A 26,778-nucleotide genomic window follows, 5' to 3' on the forward strand; every position below is an offset into this window, starting at 1 on the left:
AGGATAATCAAGATATTCACACAAAGATGGCTGGCAGAACCTATAGGACACCTGCACCCTTATGGAGCCACTTCTGCTGGTGAGGCACATATCCCTGGATATCTAAGATGGCTCTAGAAAGGAATATTAACGTATCTTGCATTCTACCCCCACTTACTGATGCATGTTCAGCAAAGATAGAAAGTTTTCAGACTTATGATGCAAATTGCTGATTTTTGTAATATTGATTTCTTAAACAATAATTCGGATTGGTGTTCGCTGTAAGGGCGTTTGCTGACTCATGAAGTTCAAAAAGGCCAAGTACAAAGTCCTGCACATGGGTCGGGGCAATCCCAAGCACAAGCACAGGCTGGGCGGAGAAGGGACCGAGAGCAGCCCTGAGGAAAAGGACTTGGGAGTGCTGGTGGATGAGAAGCTCAACATGAGCCGGCAATGTGCGCTGGCAGCCCAGAAAGCCAACCGTATCCTGGGCTGTATCAAAAGAAGTGTGGCCAGCAAGTCGAGGGAGGTGATTCTGCCCCTCTACTCTGCTCTCATGAGACCCCACCTGGAATACTGTGTTCAGCTCTGGAGTCCCCAACACAAGAAGGACATGGAGCTGTTGGAGTGAGTCCAGAGGAGGGCCACAAAGATGATCCGAGGCTGAAGCACCCCTGCTATGAAGATAAGCTGAGAGAATTGGGGCTGTTCACCCTGGAGAAGAGAAGGCTCCGGCATGATCTTATAGCAGCCTTCCAGTACTTAAAGGGGGCCTACAAGAAAGCTGGAGAGGGGCTTTTTACAAGGATGTGTAGTGATATGACAAGGGGCAATGGATTTAAACTGAAAGAGGTTAGATTTAGATTAGATAGAAGGAAGAAATTTTTCACTCTGAGGGTGGTGAGACACTGGAACAGGTTGCCCAGAGAATTTGTAGATGCCTCATCCCAGGAGGTGTTCAAGGCCAGGTTGGATGAGGCTTTGGGCAACCTGGTGTAGTGGAGGGTTTCCCTGCCCATGGCAGGGGGGTTGGAACTAGATGATCTTTGAGGTCCCTTCCAACCCTAACCATTCTATGATTCTATGATTCTATGTTCAACTTACTGTCCTCCAGCACGTCCAGACACTTTTCTGCCAAGTTGCTCTCTAGCTGACTGGCTCCTAGTGCTCACTGTTGCACTGGCTTAGTCTGTTCATGATGCAAGTCTTCATATTTGCTTTTGTTAAAATTTACGAGGTTTGTACAATTACTCAAATATTTATCAACTAGCCAAATTTCAGGAGGTTTTTCATAAAGATGAAAAAGCCTGTTTTCCTAACAGCAAGGACTCATCCATGCCTTTTCTTGTGTTTTAGTCCAATATAATAGAGTCAATAGACTTTCATACATTGAAAACATGCACAAAACAATGGATGTTTTCTGTGAAATTATTTTGGCTCTAAAAACATTTTTAGAAATTAAAACTAGCTTTGACTTAAAAAACAATCTGGACCAGACATTAGAAATGTAATATTTCAGCCCAAATAGTTTAGAATTAGTGGAGAGAAACTTATTTTCTGTAATTATAATCTGCAGTTAAAATGTATTAACAACTATAATAATTGGTGTAATTAATCCCATGTAAATTGCCTTGTTAAGAAAAAAAAAGCCAAAACAAAGTAGGATATTTTTAAAGAGTCATCATCTTTTCTACTTCTTTATTTCGATTTGCTTCATGCCAATATCCTGAATTCATACAGGTTGTCATTGGAGCTTCTGGATTCCTAAGAAGGCATTGCATAGACTTTGGTTTGATAAGACAACACTTGGAAAGCAGTTGCTTAGAGCCATTCTCGCTTCATTTAGAAGCTTTAAAAAGTGCCAACAGCACGGGCACTTATTTGTAAGTGCAGTATATACATCTTATATAAATGAAATATTTTAAGATCATTTTCTTGGGTTCTTTTCCGCTTTTATTTGTAACAGTTCACATCATCGAAAGAAGCATTAATAAATTCCATTGCGTACACAGTGCATCATCCTTCAGGTGACACCGCAGTCCGAGTAAAGGAACTGTAGCAAGTTTTGTTTGCCACAATGAAACAGTATTTAAAAATGTTTGTATTGCTTCTACAGAGTGTAATAAGCAGCTCCTGAGCTAGCAAGCAAAAATTTACCAGTGACACTCAGTTATGACACCAGCACTGATCAGGAGTGTCTTATATTTTGCTCATACAGCCAAACAATTGGAGTTAATAATAAATTAGAAATGTAGGCAACTGTGCTATTCTATAATAACTTTACAGTATTGTCTTGTATTTTAAAAAATATTAGCATATCACATGACCAATGTTAACATAAATTAACAGCTGCATTACAAAAAGCTGTAATTAAAAGACAATATGTTTTGTATGCAACTAATTGATTTACCTGCTCTGAGATGCCCCACCACATCAGCCAAGCTACCTTTCTTCACTTTGGTAATGAAGGCACCGAGTCGTCCTAATTCCGTCATTTTTCCACCAACCACCTGGTTAATCATAAATTTATGAGTTTCCAAGCCACAAATCAGACATAATATCAAGCATAAATATACAGACAGAACAGTTTTCACATTATTTTTGAAATTAAACTTAAAACATGCATAAGCAAATCTATTGTCAATTCCGGCTTTACAGAGGCTTAAAGGCAAAGTTAAAGAAACAAAAAGGCCAGATCTACTTGAAAAGAAGTAAAGCTGACATAGAATGAATAAAATTGATAATCTTTTCAGTGTGTTTGACTAACCAATCTTACGCAGTTCGCTAAGTATCTAAATTTGTTGCAGAAAGAATGTTTCTTAATAAATATTCAGGAAAATATACTTTTTGCAAATAGTTGCTGTCATGTTCTTAAGTTTAAATTGCAAGTGCACATCAAACACACGAAAATCTTAAAATGTAATTGGTATAATGATTAAAAACTTGGCAAATACATTACTATGAACCACGGGCAAACAGTTCACAAGAACATTGCTACTGCCAAAACCCAGGCCCTCTGATCCAAGCACATGACAGGACAAAACAGCAACTTCTGGCTTTTGTTAAACAGAACTGGGGAAAGCTATTTTTTAAGACAACTGCATGATACAGAAACCAGAAAAATCAGAAGAAAAAAGTTCCCTCAAGAAATTAGATTTTTAATAAAATATAAAACAAGAAAATGTAGTCTTTCTGACTTGCTATGATTCTCTATCTTACTCTCTCCAGTCAGATTTTTTTATCAGGAACATTGTGTGAGGAGTTTTATAATAAAACGAAACAGTGCTGGTTCATTAGGTATTATTTCTCCATGTTACAGTCACAATAACTAGTAGAAGCTTTAATATAGCTATATATCCAAGAAGATCCTTTATTGGCCTGCCGGCCAATAAAGTTGTCACAAGATAATGTGTTAAATTTATCAGTGGGGGCCTTAGTTCATATCATACAAAGACGAAACTTGAAAAATCGAAGAGAAGCTCTCCAACCTACATTTCCTACTAGGATCAACCTTTTTTCTCACATATTAAAAAAAAAGTGCTTGTTGCCAGCAAAAATTAGCCTTATGCTACAGACTGGTAGACATTTAGCAAAGTGAAACTGTTCTCATTTTCTGTATTCCCACACCACACTATCTCACTTCAAGGCGGATAAATGGCTCTTACCCAGGACATGCCATTACCAAGTTCACAAGGTTGTTTCCCGATCTAATTCCCACCATGACAAGCAGAACTGACAACCCACATCTCTGTCACATGCAGGAGACTGAACTGTCAGACAACTATAGGTAAGGAGTGGTTCAGTGTCAGTGCCCTTGGAAGTAGACTCAGTCCTAAGTGAACGGGAATGTTTCACATTTTGCATTGTTTCTGTTGTTCTCAGTGGGGAGAAGAAGACACTCAAATTAAATTCTCTCAGTCATCTTTGGAGCTCCATATAGTTAAAAATACACGTGTGATAGTTTGATGTGGGGGGGGGTTCTGGTGGCGGGGGGCGGGATTTGCTCCCTGTGTCACCAGATCTGAGTCCCATCCCCACCCCGGGAGAGGTTGAGCCAAATTGGCGCCTCTGCGAATTGCCCTATTTAAGTTGGGACAAAGGGGCGGGAAAGGTCTGTCTTTTGCTCAGGAACAAGGAGAGAGCAGGAGGGCGCTGCCCTCGCTCCCGGCTCCCGGCCGGGTGGCTGTCCGGGCCCGGGCCAGCGCCATGTGCTCAAGATGGCGCCGGGGGAGCTGCATGGGGGGCTCGGGAAGCACCTCGCTCCCGGGGTGCCCGCCGGGCCGAGCTCCCCCAGAGAGGATTAAGATCTAAGAGAAAACAACCACAACGACCAGGTCAGTCAAGATGGAGCAGGAGGAGGTGCGCTGGAGCTGAGGTTTTCCCTTGCAAATCGGTGTGAAGATGGCAGGCGGCCCCCCTGCAGCCAGGGTGTACTCGGCAGAGCAGAGACCCACTCGTGGCCCGTGGAGAAACCCACGTCGGGGAAGAGATGCCTGAGCCCAGGAGAGGTCGTGGAGCAGGGGATGCACGACAAGGTACTGTTAAGAATGGGGCATGGAATGCACGATGAGGTCGTGGAGGCATCTGGAGTCCGTGGGACGACCCACGCCGACGCGAGTGGCAGCAGCTCCCTAAGAGGCCGAGACTGGTAAAGCCCGAACTGGTGCGATCCATGGGGAAGGATTGCAATCCTGCGGGCAGGACTCACATTGGAAAAGTTTGGGGACTTTTTTCTTCATGAGTAGGGGATCTACCGAAGCAAGGGAAAAATGGTGTAAAGACTCCTCCTCCTTTAAGAAAGGAGCGGCAGTGAACAACATGGATGAACTGACCTGCACTCTCCATTCCCTGTCCCTCTGCGCCGCCGGGGGGGAGGTTGAGCCAGGAACGAAAGGAAATGGGGTGGGGAGGTGTTGTTTTAAGATCTGGCCTTGTTTTCTCTTTTCTCCTCTCAAGTAACCGGTTTCGTTTCCTTATGTCTCCTGTTACGTAACTGTTAATAAATTGTTTTGTTTTATGAAGAAAGCCTGAGACATGTTTTGCCCAGGACCATGGTTGGTGGGTGCTCCCTTTCAGTTCTTGTCTCGACCCTCAGTCAAAAAACCACGACAACATGGAAGGAGAAAATCTTGAATTGTGACACCGTACTCCCCACCAGCTTTAGAAATAGCACTCTCTCTCTTTTAAGTGTTCCAGCAATTTAGAGACACAAACATAAAAGTCTGCTACAAATGACTAATTCAGGGATTTAAATCAACTGGACAGTATTGCAAATGTCTTAATTTTGGGGCACCAGATTAACTGGAATTACATTTAATATAATCTCTGCTATGCTTTAAAAGATTTTTGCAAATTTGCATGTAAATATTTTGTTTCATTCTATAAAATTTCTGTTTCCGAATGACTGTGTGGATTTTAAACACCATCCTGGTAAACATTTGCATCCCGATGACATTTATATATGTGGATTATGAGATGACTGACTTGACTGAAATGCAAACAGTAAAGCTAGAAAAGGCAGGACTCCATTAGCGCGCTGCAATGTGCCGTAAGTATCCTGCAGACTGGAAGCTGAATAAACACACACTTTTTAATCAAAACGATTCAGCTCCTTTGCCATGGATGAGTGGAAGACTGCATAGAAGGATAATTTATCTGTATAACTTCCAAAACTTACTAAAAATGAGGAATATATTTTTGTCAAATGAGCATACAATTGGCGCGTCCTCTGATTTCATGTGTTAGACCTCTAGGTCTAAGTTCAGTGGAAGTTTCTTTCGTTTACCACATAAATCACGTAATACTTACTTTTAGCCCAAGTAATGCACCTGATTCTTTTGGCATGGTTGTTCTCTTGTTAAGAATAACACGCCCAATTAAGCGATCTCCCTCTTTAGAAGGCTGCCACGTTACTGGATGCTGTTAAAAAAACAAGCAGCGGAATTAAAGAAGTGCAACCATCTTCCTGTATTTAGATGCACATTTATAAACCAATAAAATTTCTGGATCATTATGACACAGTAGATGCAAACACTCTTCAGATGTGTTACATATTCCACCTAAGCATTCCATTACTGTATCTGTTGGACTCTGGCTTCATTAAATACTTATGCCCACTGTAAAAAAAATCTCATTAAAACATACTTTAGGTAATAAAATTAAACATTTAAATTCCAAGACCCAGAAAAGTGCGTTCATAAATTCAGTTCTTTAGAATATTGTACATGTTATACAGCTCTACCATTTGGGTTCACTATACAATAAAAATACAAATGATCTTTTCCCACTCTAAGTCAACAGAAAAAGTCACTAATCTCTCCCAGAGCAGAATCACACTCACAGCTGCTTTTGTGGTGTGTAGTGAAATCTAGTACCACGTCCATAAAAGAATTAAATTTAAGTTAAAATTCAGGAAATTTTACCAGTATACATTGTGAAGAAAATTTCTTTCTGATTTTGATTTCCATGATCCACTAAACCAAATTTTCATATGATTTGTATAGAATAATTTTTTACAACAAAATTTCTATGCTGAACTGAAATAATCAGCAAACATTTTAATTCATACTTATCAACTTCTTTTTCCCTATTTCTTACCGAACTAATAGGGGATGTCTCCCTGCTGTGCCACGTGGCAGGATCCAGCCAGTAATAATCCAAGTCACCTGGAAGAATATGAATAGAAAGAAATGTGTAATCTCTCAAACAGAGGAAGATGTATGAATGATTACTTCTGCGTGCATGAATTTTAATATGCAATAGTTTGCTGAAGCAAATACAAAACCTGTTATTATGATTCAAATAAACTTATATGCATTTGAAAACAATGTAGCCCAATAATATACAAACAAAAACACATAATAAGGCAATTGTTTGGACCTCTGTTTTTTCATGAATCAGTTGTGCACGCCGGCTGGTTTTTTACTTTGCTCAGTCACCTTCCAAGAATGGAACCCAAAGCATTGCTTTCACAGCCTTCCTCCTCCCTCCATCTCCATCACAAATACACAGGACTACAGCTAATGATGACACGAGAGAGAATATTCCACAAAACAGGCACTTAGCTACAGTTAAGGATAGAACAGTCAACCACACTCAAGAATCTGCCAAGTAGTTGATCGATACCTGCACAGACAGAGGCACAGGAGCTGGTAAAGGGGAATAGAGCACCAGGCAAAACAGTCACACAAATAGAGCAAACAGTGCCACCAGCAGATACGAGGTTGCAAACTTTCATTTTGCTTGGGACAAGCTTATATACTATGTACATCAAGAATAAACCCATGAATTCCAGCAATTTGGAAGCCATGAGCCCATCGGGCCAAGAAGGGGAACCGTGGGTAGGGTCTGGGAGAAAAGGCAGCAGAGTGTAACACCACAGAGTATATATCAATTCATGGAAAGCTAAGGAAATCACAGTTTGACTTCATATATTACAGTTGTAGAAGGTTGTTGGTGGCAAAAAGCTAGTGACTTCACTGGCAGTTGTCTGTGACAGAGGACCGACGTAACTGTGCGCTCCGAGAAGGAAAAGGATGAGGCAGGAATTGCAAGAGGAAGAATATCAGGCAGTGCTATTCAGAGCACAATTTTCTTTGCAAAGAGAAAGGGTGCAGGTGATATTGGGAAGCACATAGGAGAATGATGCAGGCTAGAATATCTCCAACAGAAGGAAAAATATGAGACTGATACAGCAGGAACGAGTCTGAAGTATTTCTGTGCTAGTTTTAAACAGAATATACCTGTGAGCTCTGAACCTTGGTGTTATTTCATCCTTTTGGCCATTGCCATAGTATATTAACAGAAATGCAATAGTGTCAGAAATGAGAACAACTCTTTCTAAATGTTCTCTGGCAATAACAGTAGTATATAAAAGCTTGATCTGAAATCACCCAGAGGGATTTTTGAATTTTATCTGAGAAAAAGTAGATGATTCTGCCATTTAGCTTAAAATGTCTTTAAACACGCAAACAAACAAAACTCACTAAACTAAAACCTGAACTATCACTTCAGAGGTTAGTTTAGACCCTGAAGGAAATACAGTCACCTCTCACTGAGGTTTATATCCATACCTGTATTCCAGGCATTTTTCATCCTCACTTGGGCAGAGAACCTTGCTCATTTGAAGTATGTTAGTAGAACAGTTTAATAATACTGCTTTTTGAATTTGCAAGTGATTTTTTTTTCAAGTCTTTAAATTATTATGTCCCAGAGTTAGTTTTTGTTATGGAACAACTCTTCACATGCTTTCCTAACAACATTCCTACAAACTCTTTACTGATCATTATAAAGCCACTGGGTAAAAAACTTACTTTATCATTAAAGATAAACACTTATTGGAAATACCCTCTGCACTCTTGATATGCTCTGTGTCTTCAGAAAACGTACTGTATTTATTATGTACACTTCAGGCAGTACATCCTCACTATGTTATTTTAGAAAACACGTATCTCAAATACTACTTTTAGGTGACTATTCTTACTAGCAGACAGGCATCCAGTAGAAGCCTAAATGAAGCACGCTTCCAGCAAGAAAAAAATTCTATGTTTACTTGAAGAGTTTATTGCTCTTGACTCTTTTTCTATAAATATTTAGATGCTGATTATGAAATACAAGTTATATCACTCTTTATAATCCGCAAAATGTTTAATAGCTTACCATCTACACCATCATACGCACAAGCCTATTTTTAAACGGATTGTTATCATATGCATAACCACACAGGGCTGTTTGTGGTTGCATTAGCTACTGCAGTTCTGCAGTTTTGGAGAGCTTAACTTCACATTAAAGATCTTTCAGTTTTATTTTTAGCATCATTCCTTGCACATTTATAGGCTTCAAAATTGCAGTAAGAACAACAAATTCACAAACAAGACTGTCATCCCAAGTGCTGGTAGTAAGCTGGGACCTGTGGCACGGAGCTCTCCAGTCTTCAGTCATGGACTCAACAGTAACACCATGAAGCAAACATGTCCTGTGTGAGCTGGCCTGCCACAGGTGAAAGACAACACACTTTGCCTCCATCTTTCACAACTATTTGCTCAGCAATAGAGAAACATTCAGGCAGGAATAAATGTCAGCTCCAGCACGCAGAGGTGTGAGTCCAAGCACTCAAAGATATTTCTGCTCTTGTTTCCTTGCTGCTCTTCCTCCAAGTTATTGCATACTTGTGACCACCTGATTCATGCATTTAGCATCCTTCCCCATCAAGTTCCTGCTGTAGCAAGATTCTCTCACATGTCTTCTGCCTTGGCTCGCACCTGCTAATCTTCCCTCCTCGCCAACTACCTACCCTTTGCTGCCTTTCTTCCCTGTCCATTTTGTTGCCATCATCTGTCTTCTGTCTCCTTCTGCTTCTGTTCAATTCTTCTTTTCCCTCACAACCCTCACTAATAAGTTACATCCTTGCAACCCCCTCCTCCCCACACATAAAGCTTTAGCTTTCTGTCCCTTTCACCCCTCCTTTCTGTTCTGCACTTTGATAAATTCCAAGCCACCAGCTCCATCCACTGCAGCCAGCCATGGCCATGATCCTTTTGCCCTCTTCTCTCAGAAGCTGAGAGCAGGCACTGCACTGCAAACACGGCTGTACTGAGCTGGAGCATAGATGATACACCAGGAATGCATAAAGGTAATTTCCAAATCAAAATTTTTGACTAAAATTCGGTATGAAATAAACCACTAGCATGCAAACTTTTGGTTGAATCTACAACTGTAAAAAGGGCTTTACAAAGGAAAGTGTCAGTTAATCTACATTCACAAACACAGAATAGAACATACAAATTAAAACATAAAGGAACAAAATCCCCAAATGAGCTCAAAAAATATTTTATGCCAGCAACACTGACACAAGGATCTTCATATCTGCAGTTAAGTACTCTGTTACAGGTCTTTTAAAAATAATTTCTCCTTGATCATCCTACATCAGTGCTGCTTCTTTACTTAATACCTACTTACGCCATTCTTGTACTGTCATACCATAGAACTGACTATTTGTTTAATTACAAAATAATAATTTCACTGAACTAGTATTACAGAGATCCAGGAATAGGTAAATAACATGAAAAAACTTACAGTCTAAGAGTATAGTTTCAGGATTTCAGATTTTCTAAAAAAACCCCACCAAAACTCGAAAGAAAAAAACCTATGCATAGAGTAGCTTCTCCACTGGTAAAAGTCACTAAAAATAACTGGTAAAATAAAACAAACTTAAGGCATTATGGAGAGGAAGAAATAACTTTTCTAAGAAGTAAATAATTAATTTACAGGCTTAAACTGCTTTCAACAACTTTTTAAATAATGCTTTAAACTTAAAAACATGGAAAACTTAAAAATAATAAGCCTCTATGAAAATATACATATACTGTACCATTATTTTTGTACATTACTGATACATTTCTAAAACATAAAAAACGTATTTCAACTTAAAGCATATTATTAACAATGCATTTGCTTATAATGCATTATATATTTAAGCCAAATGGTGCGAAACAAGTATATATTTATAAAATCTCTTTCCAGAGGGAATAATTCAAAAGCTGTATCTTGCCAGCAATTAGATATTTTTCCTACTAACGTGCTGCTGTTCGATTACTTTACTCATAGACACGGATGGATATAATCATAAATCTACTTTACAAGACACAAATGTGTTGAGTTTTTCTCTGCGAGAAGTCTTTTGCAGTCTTTGATCAAATTTCAAGATGAGTAGTAAAACTCTAACGAACTGCCGTTGTTTTTATATCTGCAACACGCATGCCTTCAAAGTAAAGGGAAAACAAAATTCACGCCATCAAAAAAACATTTTGTCTAAAATACTTCATCTTCAGCAGCACTACCCGTACCAAAAGCTAATGCTGGGGTACCGCAATTTCAAGTGAAATCCTGCAACGCTGAGAAGTGCTGGAAACGACAGCCTTGTCTCTCTTGCAGAACAAAACAAGCACAAAATATGAGAAAGTCTATTATCTTGTAGAACCAGTCGTGATTTCCAAAGAGTCTCGAATACTGCAGATAAAATACGCTGAGATGTTTCCCCCGATCCATCCAGACTGTGTTCGGAAACTACCGATATTCAGCGAAGAACATGCTGCTGGCGTTGTGCTCACATCCAGACGCACTAGATTTGCAGCAGCTACTTAAGACAAGCAGCACCACAGTCAGATAAGAGTCAGTCAGCCCATGTCAGGCACTTAATTGAGCCAAACATGTAGCTGCTAATTAATAAAGCAGTCCTATCACGTAACTAGGAAACTTAGACAATTATTTTCAGAGGCTGCATCTAAAATTAAGGTGCAAACTGGCTTTCTATATAGTCAGACTAGGTCTCACTAATTAACGCATACAACAGGCATTTATGTATTTATATTTGTTAACTTTTATGGTCAAATATAGGCTGCATTAAATAGACAATAAAGCTTATCGAAGACTTAGAACATCCTCTGTTACGCCTTCCACAGTTCCCAGGGAACTGGATCAGTTATCTCATGGAAATGATCAATTGTTTCCCAAAGTAAAAATCAATAGAAGCCACATAGTAACCTCCAGGAAGTTACAAAAAATGTAAAGAAACTCCACGTATCAACTTGATTGCCTTCATCCTTCATAGCCTGAGTTTTCATGAGTTAGAAGTCCACTCTGCACGCTGTTAGTGAATGTCTTCAGCACACTGTTATTGTCATCAAAAATATCTGGCTGCAGTTACAGATGTGACAGGCATATTGTTAAACAAGAAAGTACTTCTATACTCAAGGGGGAAAAAAAAAAGATGCTCATCATTCTATCACGTCAGAAAAATAATTCAGTGTCTGAACAACATATGTTTAAATCACATCTAAAGTGGCAAGCAGAGAATTCAAAAGCCACTTATTGCCTATTTATACAGAAAGCTTCTCAAAAATGCTCATTATAACCTTCCTGCCAAATCAATCCACTTCAGATGCCTACAGTTAGGAACTTAAACCCTTGCAGAACGAGGTCTGTGTTTTACCATTTATGCAGTGCAAGGACAGACTGGCTCACGCGGTATGTGGGAGGAATGCACCACATGACTGTGAAGTTTAGCTTTTATTTTGTACAGAAAATATATAATTGCATTGGATTTGAGTTCCTTGCTGGCACATGTCCTAAGCACTGAATGCTAACATACTGTAAGACTCCAAAATTCAAATCAAGACTAGTACTCCATACAAGCGACAATTTTTATATATATATATATATATACACACACACACATATCATAGAATCATAGAATGGTTTGGGTTGGAAGGGACCTCAAAGATCATCAAGTTCCAACCCCCCTGCCATGGGCAGGGAAATCCTCCACTACACCAGGTTGCCCAAAGCCTCATCCAACCTGGCCTTGAACACTGCCAGGGATGGGGCATCCACAACTTTTCTGGGCAACCTGTTCCAGTACCTCACCACCCTCAATGTAAAGAATTTCTTTCTTATATCTAACCTAAATCTGCCCTCTTTCAGTTTATTCAGTTTAAATCCATATATATATATATATATATATATATAAATAAAACACTTACATTTGAGGTACAGACCCGGCATACATGCCTGTGACCCCTATAGCTCCCAAATCTAAAGCCAGTCTCTCAGATCATTCCCTCAATTAAATATTTATTTAGGCATTTTAACGTAATGATGAGATAGAAAATTGCTTTTTTATATCTGTAACAGAAAATCATTGAAAAAGGGTCTACAGAGCTTTACCAAGCCCTAGACTTTCAGATCCAGATAACTGACAACCTGGGCTTACCCAGCACACACTGAAAATAAATGCTTATTTCTTACTTTTGTGTTTAGAAGATAAGGACATTCCATACTCTTTCTCACACAAAATGAACACTTTGGCATTTTATTTTGAAACAAATCCCTTGGTTTAAAAATTTTTTTTTAAAGTGGTGGTTACATGGTGAGCATAGCACAGGTTGCAATGCTAATTGATACTTGCAAACAAGAAATCCAGAAATAATTAGGCAAGGAAGTAGTGAACTCATGAAATACTATTTTGATTGTTAAGGACACTAATTTTAAACTAAATCTAGTGAAAAGGAAAATCCATTTGACTTCTCTCTTAGCTACTATTGCAAAGTTGTTTCTTTACAAGAGTTTGCAAATTCACAATTATTTTTGATTTTGCAAAGGAATGATTTGTCAGTGGTTGATTACTAAAAATTCTTTCAAGATATTCTTTTTCTCTGAGTGCACATTGAATTTCCGTGGGCTGTTTAAAACATAACACGAGTTTCTTGTTCAGATATTTTTTATTTTTTTAAAGTCTTGTTCAGAATTTTTTATTTTATTTTATGGATTGTGATTTTTTTTTTAATTAGGAGTATATTTTAGACATATACTCTCTTATAAGAGTGTATTGCACTTTGGCTCTAGAGGGTTTCTCAAAAAAACATGATTGCAAAAGACCTTCCAACACAAAACCAACAGGGCCCATTTGTGTCCTTCACAAGGTGGACTTCCTACCTGAATTATCTCAGTGTTGTTAGAAGGCTTTATAAATTACTGAAAGCAAAGATTACTAATCACAGAATCGTTAATCTTACCAATTAAAGCTTGAAGGCTACCCAGTTATGTAACAAACCGAGTATTTATGGATGTTTCTAAAACTTTTGATATGGACACAAGGAACATAACAAGGAAGCCGTTCTAAGTCTCCTGAATCTCTAGAGAGTCTGCTCATGAGACTCCCCGAGTCAACATTATTTAGTTCTGTCACTCAAACACTGAGAGTGTTAAACGGTTCATCAACCCTTTCCAGCTGGATGCTTATTTTTATCTCAGAGACTGTCTAAAATGTTATTCTGAGGATGTGCAAGTCTCATTGTAAGCATGTGAGTCCGAGAATACATATGATTCACAAAGGGACGGCCCACAGAAGCATGTTCAGTAAGGTCTTCAGAAAGCGTTCTGAGTGCTAAAGACCTTAGACCTAGAGAAATAAAGCAAGATGCATGAACTGCCATTAATTTGAAAAGTTTCTTTAAAAGCTGTCTTGAAAATATTTTCCTGAGGATACTTGAAAAATTGGTTAGCACTACCAAGAATTTCAAATCATCAGACAAACAAACCTAGTGTCAATTTTGCTGACTTTGATTACTCTCGAGTGAAAGCTAATTCTGTAGATTGATGGATGAAGATCTCCTTTTGAAATTTAGAGCTTCTTTGAATAAATTTGCTATTGTTATTGAATTCCAATTCATTATTGACGCTAACTGGTTTCAACAGTTTTATTTCAATTCCTGTTTTGTATATTCAACACTATTTTAGCTTTGGCATGATCTCTTGATAATACTTTTCTTCAGCATATGATGAAATTTGCAAATGTATCTCAAACCATCACATGGGCTCATGATTTTGGAGACATGGACACGAAGTTATCCTGTAACTTAAAGCCTGAACAGCTCTTCACTTTTCTGCTGTTCTGAAGGAATTCTCACCACTTCAAGTATGCCATGCTGTTTTCCAGCCTAACACAATTTTTCTTTCCTGTGAGCTTTTTTTTTTTTTTTTGGTTTGGTTTGGTTTGATTGCCTTTTACGGAGAGGTGGGAGAAGGAATTTTAAAAAGTCCACATACAAAAATAGCTTTCAACTGTTCTGTGTTTGGTGTTTTTTTTTTTTTTCACTGTGGACATTTAAAACCAATTGAGTGGGTGTTAACTGCAAAAGAAGTAATATTTTCATTTTGGTCTCTTTTGGATTTTTTCCCTGACAATTTTAAAAAAGATTCAGCTCAATATTTCTAATCTTAATATTTATTAAAGACTGATTTATGAACAAATTACACTACAAAATCAAAGTTGAAAAAAAAATTCTCCTCAAATCCCAAGGTGTTCCTATACTGCCAGTAGATACGAATTTTAATTAGGATAAGCATAACAGAAAAAAATTGTTTCACAGCCTTACATTTTTTTCATAGGCAGCCTATGCCCTAGAAGTCCCATGGATACGATGCCTCAGCGAGGTATCAGTGCCCTGGCAGAACCTGCTGCAAACAAGGTGACCAAAACAAGCTATGCCCAAAGAGGCTTATTTGAACATACATTTTTCTCCTATGGTGGGAAACAAGAAAACCATTTCTGCTCAGATATAGAAGGTATTACAGTGTTTATGAACACGCTGATAGAAACAACAGTAACTGGAGGAAAGCCCACACAGCACCAGGCTTGCTGGTGCCAGATGGGATTCACCTTTCTCAGAGGGGGAAGAGGGTCTTTGCTCATGAGCTACTGGGGCTCATTGACAGGGCTTTAAACTAGATTTGAAGGTGGGGGGGGGGGGGATATCAGGCTTGCCCAAGACAAGCTGAGAGCACCTGAAGAGCCGCAGAAAGGAATTCCAGACACTCCAGCCAGTAAGTCAGCTTCATCAGGGGCTCAACTTAAATGCCTCTATGCAAATACCCATAGCATGGGGAATAAACAAGAGACGTCAGAGATGTGTGCATGCCTGCAGAGCTATGATGTTATTGGCATCATGGAGATGTGGTGGGTTGGAATGGAAGGATATAGGGTCTTTAGGAAGGACAGGGGAGATGAGGAGGAGATGTAGCCCTCTATGTCAATGACCAGCTGGAGTGCATAGAGCTCCACATGGGGATGGATGAGGAGCTGATGGAGAGCTTATGGGTCACAATTAAAGGGAGGGCAGGGGTAGGTGACATTGCAATGGGGGTCTGCTACAGACCACCCGACCAGGAAGACCAAGCAGATGAGGCCCTCTATAGACAGATAGGAGCAGCCTCAAGTCCACGAGCCCTGGGGGACTTCAACGACCCCAATATCTGTTGGAGGGACAACACTGCAGGGTATAAGCAATCCAGAGGGTTTCTGGAATGCATTGATGATAACTTTCTTCTCCAAGTGATACAGGAACCAAGGAGGAGAGGTGCTATGCTGGACCTCGTTCTCACCAAAAAGGAGGGGCTGTTGGGGAATGAGAAGTTCAAGGGCAGCCTTGGCTGTAGTGACCACAAAATGGTGCCGTTCAAGATCCTTAGGGCAGCAAGGAGGGCACACAGCAAGCTCACTACTCTTGACTTGAGGAGAGCAGACTTTGGCCTCTCCAGGGATCTGCTTGGTAGAGTATCATGGGATAAGGCCCTGGAGGGAGGAGGGGCCCAAGAAAGCTGGTCAATATTCAAGGATCACTTTCTTCCAAACTCAAGAGTGATACATTCCAACAAAGAGGAAGTCAGGCAGAAACACCAGGCGGCCTGCATGGATGAACAGGGAGCTCCTGGCCAAACTGAAACTCAAAAAGGAAGCCTACAGATGGTGGAAGCAAGGATAAATGGCCTGGGAAAAATACATGGAGATTGTCCAAGCAGCCAGGGACCAGGTTAGGAAAGCTAAAGCCCTGATAGAATTAAATCTGGTCAGGGACATCAAGGGTAACAAGAAAAGCTTTTATAAGTACATCAGTGACAAAAGGAGGACTAGGGAAAATGTGGGCCCTCTGCAGAAGGAAACGGGAGAACTGGAATATGGAGAAGGCTGAGGTAATGACTTCTTTGCCTCAGTTTTCACTGGCAAGAGCTCCACTTGCACTGCCCAAGTCTCAGAAGGAAAGGCAGGAAGTGGGAGAATGAAGAACCATCCACTGTAGGAGAAGATCACGTTTGAGACCATCTAAAAAACCTGAAGGTGGACAAGTCCATGGGACCTGATGAGGTGCATCCGCGGGTCCTGGGGGAACTGGCAGATGAAGTTGCTAAGCCGCTATCCACCATATTTCAGAAGTCATGGCAGTCTGGTGAAGTTCCCACTGACTGGAAAAGGGGAAATATAGCCCTCATCTTTAAAAAGGGGAAAAAAGAAGACCCAGGGAACTACAGGCCAGTCAGTCTCACCTCTATGGCCAGCAAGATCATGGAGCAGATCCTCCTGGAAACTATAATAAGGCATATGGAAAATAAGGAAGTGATTGGTGACGGCCAACATGGCTTCACTAAGGGCAAATCCTGCCTGACAAGTGTGATGGCCTTTTATGATGAGGTTACAGCATTAGTGGATAAGGGAAGAGCAACTGACATCGTCTACCTGGATTTATGCAAAGCATTTAATACTGTCCCACAAAACGTCATTGTCTCTAAATTGAAGAGACATGGATTTGACAGGTGGACCACTCGGTGGATAAGGAATTGGCTGGACAGTTGCACTCAAAGAGTTGCAGTCAATGGCTCAATGTCCAAGTGGACACCAGTGACGAGTGGTGTTCCTCAGGGGTGAGTACTGGGGCCAGTGTTGTTTAACATCTTTGTCGGTGACATGGACAGTGGGATCGAGTGCACCCTCAGCAAGTTTGCACATGACATCAAGCTGTGTGGTGTTGTGGACACACTGGAGGGAAGGGATGCCATCCAGAGGGACCTTGACAGGCTGGAGAGGTGGGCCTGTGAGAACCTCATGAAGTTCAACAAGGCCAAATGCAAGGTCCTGCACATAGGTCAGGGCAATCCCAAGCACAAGCACAGGCTGGGCAGAGAATGGATTGAAAGCAGCCCTGAGGAAAAGGACGTGGGAGTGCTGGTGGATGAGAAGCTCAACATGAGCTGGCAATGTGTGCTGGCAGCCCAGAAAGCCAACCGTATCCTGGGCTGCATCCAAAGAAGCGTGGCCAGCAGGTCGAGGGAGGTGATTCTGCCCCTCTACTCAGCTCTCGTGAGACCCCACCTAGAATACTGTGTTCAGCTCTGGAGTCCTCAACATAAGAAGGACATGGAACTACTGGAGCGAGTCCAGAGGAAGGCCACAAAGATGATCGGAGGCTGAAGCACCTCTCCTATGAAGATAAGCTGAGAGAGTTGGGGCTGTTCAGCCTGGAGAAGAGAAGGCTCCGGGGGTGATCTTATAGCAGCTTTCCAGTACTTAAAGGGGGCCTACAGGAAAGCTGGAGAGGGACTTTTTACAAGGGCATGTAGTGATAGGACAAGGGGCAATGGATTTAAACTGAAAGAGAGCAGATTTAGATTAGATAGAAGGAAGAAATTTTTCACTGTGAGGGTGGTGAGGCACTGGAACAGGTTGCCCAGAGAAGTTGTGGATGCCCCATCCTTGGAGGTGTTCAAGGCCAGGTTGGATGAGGCTTTGAGCAACCTGATGTCATGGAAGATGCCCATGCCCATGGCAGAGGAGTTGGAACTAGATTGTCTTTAAGATCCCTTCCAAATCAAACCATTCTATGATTCTATGATTCTAACTTGGAGCAAGGTTTCTTGTTATCCACAGGACCACAGGAATGGGAAGGGAGAAAAACACTGAGCCTTTCCATTGTTTGTCCAACACACACACACACACACACAGTTAATCATGCAGAACTGCACAAGTAACTTGAGAAACAACAGGAAAATTATATTTCATAATCAAAGTTATTATTTAATTTTCCTGAAAACTGGGGGAGATAATTAATCTCAAATATTACAATGAAAATGACAGTCTGAGGAGGAAAAAAAAAAGCTCTTTGTTGTCCTGAGCTTCAGGACTGTAGAAGGAAATACAGCAGATTAAACTCTCGATTGTTATTAAAGAGAAAAGCATTTCAGCAGTACCACAATGGGGACCTAGTCCAGAGCACCAAATTAGGAAGATGAGCCTGGTGAGGGTTGTGTGGTTTTTTTGTAAGCGTTCATCAGAATCCTCCATTATGCTGCATTTGAAGATAATGAGAGGTTTTAAAGGCTTTTGTTTCTCCTGTTCAGAGGGAGGTACTGCAGGAAGAATCTTTGGAGAGCACAATGAGAGACCAGTGACACTAGGAAAGAAATCAGCAAGGGACTTTTGGAGCTTCGCTTCACACCAGTAGAGAGGAAATAGTTAAGAATGTGAAAGTAATAAACTTTGTGATCTTTAAAAAGGGAAGGAAGCTGAGCAGAACAAAACCCCAAAACCTTTATACAAAAAAAAAAAAGAAAAACCCCAAAAATAAAACGAAAAAAATACCCAACCACGAAACATAACAAAACAAAATAAAACATCCCAACCTTAGACGAAATACGGAAGCAGCCATGACAGCAAAAGGAGTCCAGCAATCACAGAAACATTTGAAGAACTAATACCAACATCAGAAGCATAACCAGCCCAATACAGAGGAAGGAGAAATGCAAAGACTGACCATTTAGGTCATAAATGTTTCATCTTCTAGCAGAAGGTGAACAATCAACGGAAAGTTACCGATGAGTGAGTAACTTAGAGTTACAGAGTACCAGGAAGCATACAAGACAAAATTAGAAACACACAAAATTTAATGCAAAGAGCAAAGTATGCAAAACCAATTGAAATCATTCTGCAAATATTTAGTCCCTATTGCTTAGTACCTAGTACCAAGTACTTACCATTTTAGAATACTGTGGAAAGAGCCTGCTAGTATTGGCTCTATCTGCAAATGATATGAAGGCATTTAAGTTTTTCTTTTTAAAGAATAAGTTCTCCTAAAAATAAACTCAAGTAAAACTCACTGCAACAAGCTAACAATATCTGTAGCTTAAAATTAGATGTTATGCCAAAGCAGGAAGAGATCAGACTGTCGTGATATACTGTACACTAGGTTAATTCACTTCATCCTGGAGTACTTAGAGACCTGTCCGAAGCTACCTCATTGCCAGGAAGAATCATGCCTTGAGAATTAGTGGACTAGTGATGAAGTTCCACAAAACTGGGACAGGGCAAACACAGCACATATTTTTAAAGGAGAGGGAAGGGAAAGAGGGGCTAGAAATTATAGACCAGTCAGCTTAGTATCAACTCCTGAAAAAATGCTGAAACAAATCACCTTCAAGATAGCAAGAAGAGAAGAGACCTAAAAAAGAAATAATCAAAGTGTCAATAATAAATTAACCCAATTTCATTTCCTACCACTGCAGTAAGATAGGTAACAAACAGCAGATGTCAATTATCTTCAGCTGAGCAGTTCTGTTTTGAACATGCCATGTCAGAGTCACACCAGAAAAAGTGTCTAAATAAAACTAGCATAAAGTGAAAAGCTATTTAGAAAAGTATATTCTAAACAGCTAAAATTGGTAACAAAAACCCCCAAGTATTCATGAAGCAGGATCTGTCATGTTTGTCTAGAATACAGTAATAGTCAACACTGACATTACTATTCTAGTTCATAAACCAGAAACATATTAGAGTTGTAGGTGACTTGACCCCAAGGAGAAAGGAATGGTTAGTTACAGGAGACCAGGACCGGACTTCAAAGCTATCCTGACAAACTGGAAAAATGAACTGGAAAAAAAGAGGATTCAGTTCAGAGGACACAAGGAAATGGCTCCACACTCAGACCAGGATAAACAAGTGTAGAAATAGAGAAAGGAAGTCAACTAGATAAGGACTAGCTATGCAGAAGATGATATACTCTACCACAGTGGTACAAGGAGAGGCTAGCATACGAGCCTGGCTGCTCTCTGGAAACCATTAGACTTGCACTTGAGAAGTCAGCAGGGTTGGCCAGAGGCCAGGCTCAGGTGCCTTGCCTACTACTTGCCACCAAATACCAGACACCTCCAAAGGTCAAACTGGTGGAGAACTTAGGGTTTTGTTGTTGTTTTTTGGTTTTGCTTTACTCTGCATCATGGTTTGTCTTCTGGGCACTTTTGCATCCAACCAACAGCCTGACATGACAGTGACCTTGATGACACCTCAGTCTCTCAGCCTCTCTCCTTGCAGCACACAGTTAAATTTGCAGAATGGAATATTTAGCTGAAATGAAGTGTAGTTATGGGTGAGAGATGAGTTAAATGTAATGGCCAGAGAGATATAGATGGTCTGGTTTAATACTTCTTTATAGCTCTACAGTCTATTCCACAAAAAAGTCAAATGCTCTCAAGAGAGACCAAAACTGGACTGGGGACTGGGGGGCTAGTGTGATTTTAGTCATCCCAATTCCATGCTATTCCAAAGGCTGGAGACATGCTGCTGCTGCCCACAGCACAGCCTTGAATCTCTGCACCGCAGAGGGTCACAGCTCTGCACTTCTCAATCCCAACCTTATTTCACCTTCTTCATCTAGTTATGCCAAGATTTGCAAGAAGTCTCTGGAAGGCAGTTTACGGCTATCTACCACAGTGGGCACCCCAAAGAAGAAACAGGGGTTTACCTCCTTTATGTAGCTATAAACAACTTATTAAGTGTGAAAAAGAGTGCAAGGCTTTGATCTTAACCAAAGGTTTTCTCCATGCAGAGCTAAGGCTGACCATTGTCTCTTCTCAACCTTTGCAGCATCTTGTTTTCCTGATATTGCTGCTTTTCAGTTTTTTTTTTCAGTCTCACCTCTGTTTTGATTACTGCTCAATCCCATTGCTGCTCAAACGCATCTCTCCAGATTCTTCCCTCAGTATAGTCTTATTCTCCTCTAAATACTGCTAAAAGAAATGAATTTCACACATAGATTTCTAAGTATATGTTAACTATCACAGCTGTAGCATTTGAGAGGATAAAACCTCTTTCATGACTTAATCTATCATACAATATTTAGGATTAATTCTTCTAGTGAAAAAACTACTGTTCAAAACCAACTTTTACAGTGTTATAAGATTTTAAAGATCTTTGTTATTCTCAACAGACTGCATAATCATCAAGGAACTTGCAATCATCAATCCTTCCTCTGACTTTTCCCTATGATCCTCCAGTGATCTAGCTGAGGACATCATTCCAAATACAGATCTCCCCCTCATCTAAGGAGAGGGTTGATGTCCTTCTCCGATTCAGAAAGTGCAATGCATCAGTATGACGATGCAGAGATAACATACAAAATAACTACAACTGTACATTAATTATAATCCATATATTATTATTATTATAACTGTAACTGTATATTATGCTAAACAAACACATTCTCGTTCTATGTAGATGGATTTGATGATTTTTTTCCCCCAAATAATACGCAAATATAAAAGTAACAGAATCATATTCCATCCTTAACTTGTTAAAGCTACTAACAATTGCACTATTCAGGGGATCGAGGACACATCAATTATCCTCTGCCAAAGAGAAATAATACACAGGAATGATTCTTTGTTTCCTGAAGAATTTCTAAATTCTTTATCTAGGACATCTCCAAAATGCAAAATGATCATAATGCAACTGTAATATTATTATTACTTTTCAGGAACACATTTACATTTTTATGTGTGCTTTCAAAATACAAATTTCTGTTTAAAAACTCATGCCACGTAGCATCACTAATGCCAGATTATATTTGACACATGAGCTTTCAAAGTATAAACATAACTGAAACACAGACTTACAAGCAAAATGGTTTCTTATTCCCTGCTTAAGCTGAATATTTGTTACAATTATTACTTTACATTCAGAGGACACGTCTCTACTCAAACTGTACAGTTAAATAAATCTGTTTACAAAAAGATATATTTTTTAAAAACACAAGATATAAAAATATATCTAAAACCTCAGCACTCTATAGCCATTTGTTTACCTGTCCCTGAATGCAACGTATGGAGCAGAAACTGAAGAAACCCAGCAAACATAGCAGCAACAGCAAGAAAATGGTTAAAAAAGCACAACTGGCATCTAGCAGGTTGCTGAATTCCAGCCTGCAACTGTAGCAAAACCGTAATGCAAGCAAAAATCCACTTCAGTGTGAAGGAGACGATATAAAAGAAGTCCCTAAGGTCCTTGCGTCCTCATTCTAAGCCAAATTATTCTGCAGCGTCAAACGTTCAACACCGGTGACACCAAACCGGGCTACAGGAGCTCTTGTCATCAAAACAAATCTCTGCAGCGTAGTGCAAGCATCGATTACTGCATTAGTTCATCCACGCTTGCTGCAATGACAAGGAGTTTCAGTCTCCAGAAGGAGTTAATGATTTTAGGAATCCAGAATTAACAATCCTCAGGAAACAAGAAGGGAAAGAAAAAGCTCCTTCGTCTCTGGATAGAACAGGAAAGAAGTTTCTTAGTGCTTTAAAGCCAACAGTAGACACGAGCTCAGGTACCTAAGCAATCAATACTGCTGCTGCAGTTGTTATTTATATTCAGCAGTGGTGCGTGGAACAAGTTTTAACGAACTGCATAAAAGAAGCAATTGTGTAAAGCAAATGTGGCTGGTTCAAGTTATGTAGAACTTCCCAAGCTGTAGATTTACTTCTAGTACACTGCAAAGACAACGGCCCTTGAAAAAATTTACCAATTTTTACAAATGGGATGATTTAAGACTTGTCTTACATAATAGATTTGTGCATGGAAATGTAATTCTATATAAAGAAAATATATTCTAAATAAAGAACTAGAAATAACATTTTTTATTCCAAATTACATATTCAAGATAAAAGAGAAAAGTAGAGCCTGTTTACCAGCATATTTGGGAAAGTCAGATGATTAGATAATTAGACCTAATAAGATTTGCTGAAGAATTTAATGTAACTGAATCACATTCAAACCATATGACAATAAAACTATTTCTTTGGCAGAGACAGTCTTCCTCTGTAAAAATATATGTTTCTCTGCAGCATATCTAGACACTGCAGGACTTCAGAAATGCAAAACACTTGCCTGTTTGGAAATTAAAATGTGAGAAAACAAAGCACGATGAACTAACCTACTTCAATTTCCATTCCAAGAGAAGCTTATAAGGGATAAAATATAAATAATTAAGCTAATGAGAGCTTACAGTTCTTTCATCTTTAATAAAATACAGACCTATTAGTAATAATGAAAATACCCTTTTAATCAAGTTGTTTCCTTGTAATTCTGGATCACATGATCAAAACCAAGGTACTGAACACTGCCTTTCACACACTATCTCACCTGTCAGTCAACAGCAAAAGCCACGGCTGACATCCTAGGTCACTGCTGACTTTCAGTATTTTCTTTGGAGAAGGACAATGTCCAGGATTCATATACTCCAAGAGATGGTGATAATCTGCAAATGTACTGACCAGGGAACACATACCAAGCTTTCTTCTAAAGCTGGAGAATGTTTCTTGCAAAAGGAACAAAAGATAGACTATGCAGTGTCTGGCACTTCCACAGCGCATCTGCTCTCCCACTGACCCTTCTCAACTTCTCCTTGAAGGACCTCCTCCTGTTCTGCCAGAGCTGGTGTCAAGGGCTTTGCTTCATTTTCAGAACATACCTCACCTGGATCCTGAATGCTCTCCTTCCCCTGCAGCATATATTAAACAAGGCAGGGGATTTTGCCACAAATCAACTCAACTCAACACAAGAAAAATACTTACTTGCTACAACCTCAGAACTTTTAAATGAGACTGCACTTTTATGGGCCTTGCTTTCTGACTTTTTTTAAATGTTCCTGTCGTTCCCATAGCATGTGTTTATGAAAAAACTAATAAACTGTCCTCCCAAATGTGTTTAGAAAGGTTGTTTGTGCCTGACCGTGTTGTTGAAACTCTCACCGTCTCCCATTCCCCGCCCGATACGCGCAACCTCTTTCTGCTCCTCCACCCCCGCATCAGGCAGTCCCCAACGTCAATTCTACCCACTGCTCTCCCTGGCCAGGACAGCTGCCAAAGCACTGCCTAAGTAGCCCTGTCTAACAGCTTCAGCTTTAGCTAGTAGAAGTGTCTGCGAGTATTTCCTGAAAAGTAAGGGAAAAGAGGAGCAACGGAAGAGCGTTCTGAGGTCAGAAAGTGCATTTTGCAGAAAAGGACAGTGCCACCAACTCCAGTGTGCACTGCACACTCTGAAGGGTGGTTTTCGTTCCTTCCAGCCCCAGTCAAATAGAGCTTTTCTGGCTGCCCCAAAGGCCCATCTGACAGTTTCAGAATCAAACACTGAGAGTTGGTTTAATTTACTTTTACATCCACTAATAATAGCAAGGCTACTGGAAACTAACTGGAAATCTGGTTACCATTCCATTGTCCTAGTAAGAATACATAATTATACCATAGCACACTTTCAACCTTTGCTTTGGGTAATGTTGCCCAAGTAATCATAGAATCATAGAATGGTTTGGGTTGGAAGGGACCTCAAAGATCATCTAGCTCCAACCCCCCTGCCGTGGGCAGGGACACCCTCCACTACACCAGGTTGCTCAAAGTCTCATCCAACCTGGCCTTGAACACCTCCAAGGATGGAGCATCCACAACTTCTCTGTAAAAAGTCCCTCTCCAGCTTTCCTGTAGGCCCCCTTTAAGTACTGGAAGGCTGCAATAATCTCAGGATGCTTTTAGCCTTGCCAATTATTTTACTGCCACTATACTCTGAGGCATGCTACACTGTGCATTTGATACTCAGTTTTTGACCATTATATTTTAGCTTCTTTGTAAGCTTCTTGCTAACAATTGTTCTAGATCTTATTCCATGTATGATATTCCTGCATTTATTAAACTTTCTAAGATCATTACAAAAGAATTGACATTAAGCAGTCTAACACAGATATCTAACTCTACCAGTTGTCAAGTTTTAAGAGGTCAAATTCCAAGCATTAAATATACTATTCAGTTTTACATCTGGGTGAAGATGCAGCTTTCCTCTAATGCAGAAGTTTTACAATACTTTTTGTTGAAAGAAGAAAGCCAGAGAATGGTTCCAAGCACTAATTCAGTAGCGCAGAAAGAGCAATTAAAGGATAAAAACTATGCTTTAAGTTGGAATTTAATTTAGGAAATGAGAGAAGCAATGGAAAAGATCCATGTCATGGTCTCCAGACCTCAAAGCCAAGTTACAATGGAGAAGAGATTCTAATATAACTGCAGGAGTCTTAGATACAACGTCAGGTATTGTACGTAACATACTGTAGCCCTGTCTGATCCACTTCGAAAGTGGTTATTTTGGGAGACTGCCTGTGACCGGACAAGGCAAACATCACGCCTCTCTTTATGGAGGGCAAGAAAAAACGACCTGGGAAACTACAGACTGGGGAGGCAAACCTCAGTTCCTGGGAGAGTAGTGGAGCAAATCCTTCTGGAAGGCAGTCCTGAGCACATGAAGGGCAAGATGGTGTCTGGGAACCATTAGTAGCTTTACCAGAGGCAAACCATGCCCGGCCAATATGATTTCCAGATCTGCAGGCAAGGGGAGAGCGGTAGATATTGTTTAACATAACTGTAGCAAGGCTTTCAACCAAGTCCTCCACAATATCCTTGTAGCTGAATCAAAGAGATATGGACTGATTGGTGAACTATGAGGCAGAAAAACTGACATAACCACTTGACTCAACTGACAGCCAAAGGACTGAAGCTCAACTGGTGGTGAAATGTTAGATATGTTAAAAAGTATCAGAACAAAGATTTATGGGGAGGAATAAAGGCTTTTCTTTGCTCAGCTAGCAGCACTCCAGACCACAAAATGGTCTCCTGGGATCATAGAAAACTTGGGTGTAGCCTTTGGCTTTGCATCCAGAAGTAAACTCAGTAGAGAAAACATACTTGCTTCTGACAGGCTTACATGTAGAGTTAGGCTGACACTGGGCTAATTAAAACACTTCTGTTCTCTGTGCACTCATGCAACATAAGTGCATCTTCTCATCAGTAAAGTATTGTCCAATGAAGAGGACTGAGTATTTTTCAGATTCTTTGGCAAAATAGTTTGCAAAGACAATTGTTGACCATTTACAAGTGAAAGACTTTTATACCTAAGTATACAAATACATATACTCACATATACAGAAGTGGTTTCCTTTTCAACAGATTGACATAGCTTGGTCTGTCATTTCTCATAACTACTGAGAAAAATCAGAGGTTAAGAACTGAGATGATTGTGGTGAAAAAGACACATAGCTCCTAAAAAGAATGTCAGCCCTCAAACACCCATCAAACTTGTTAGAGCTCATCCAGGCAGAAATATATTCTGTT

The 26,778-nt window shown here is 40.1% G+C and overlaps 1 protein-coding gene across 1 annotated transcript in view; it reads right to left on the reverse strand.

Moving 5' to 3' along the window:
- Nucleotides 1-26,778, reverse strand: part of RIMS1 (regulating synaptic membrane exocytosis 1) — a 349,852-nt gene that overhangs the window by 142,276 nt on the left and 180,798 nt on the right. Inside the window, exons 6-8 of the mRNA XM_086625267.1 lie at nucleotides 6,577-6,644; nucleotides 5,788-5,898; nucleotides 2,390-2,489 (exon numbers count right to left, since the gene is read on the reverse strand). Of these exons, the coding sequence (XP_086481393.1) occupies nucleotides 2,390-2,489; nucleotides 5,788-5,898; nucleotides 6,577-6,644 (279 nt within the window). The remainder of the gene's footprint in view (nucleotides 1-2,389; nucleotides 2,490-5,787; nucleotides 5,899-6,576; nucleotides 6,645-26,778) is intronic.

This window comes from Tauraco erythrolophus, chromosome 2, assembly GCF_009769465.1.
Source record: "Tauraco erythrolophus isolate bTauEry1 chromosome 2, bTauEry1.pri, whole genome shotgun sequence".
NCBI lineage: Eukaryota > Metazoa > Chordata > Aves > Musophagiformes > Musophagidae > Tauraco > Tauraco erythrolophus.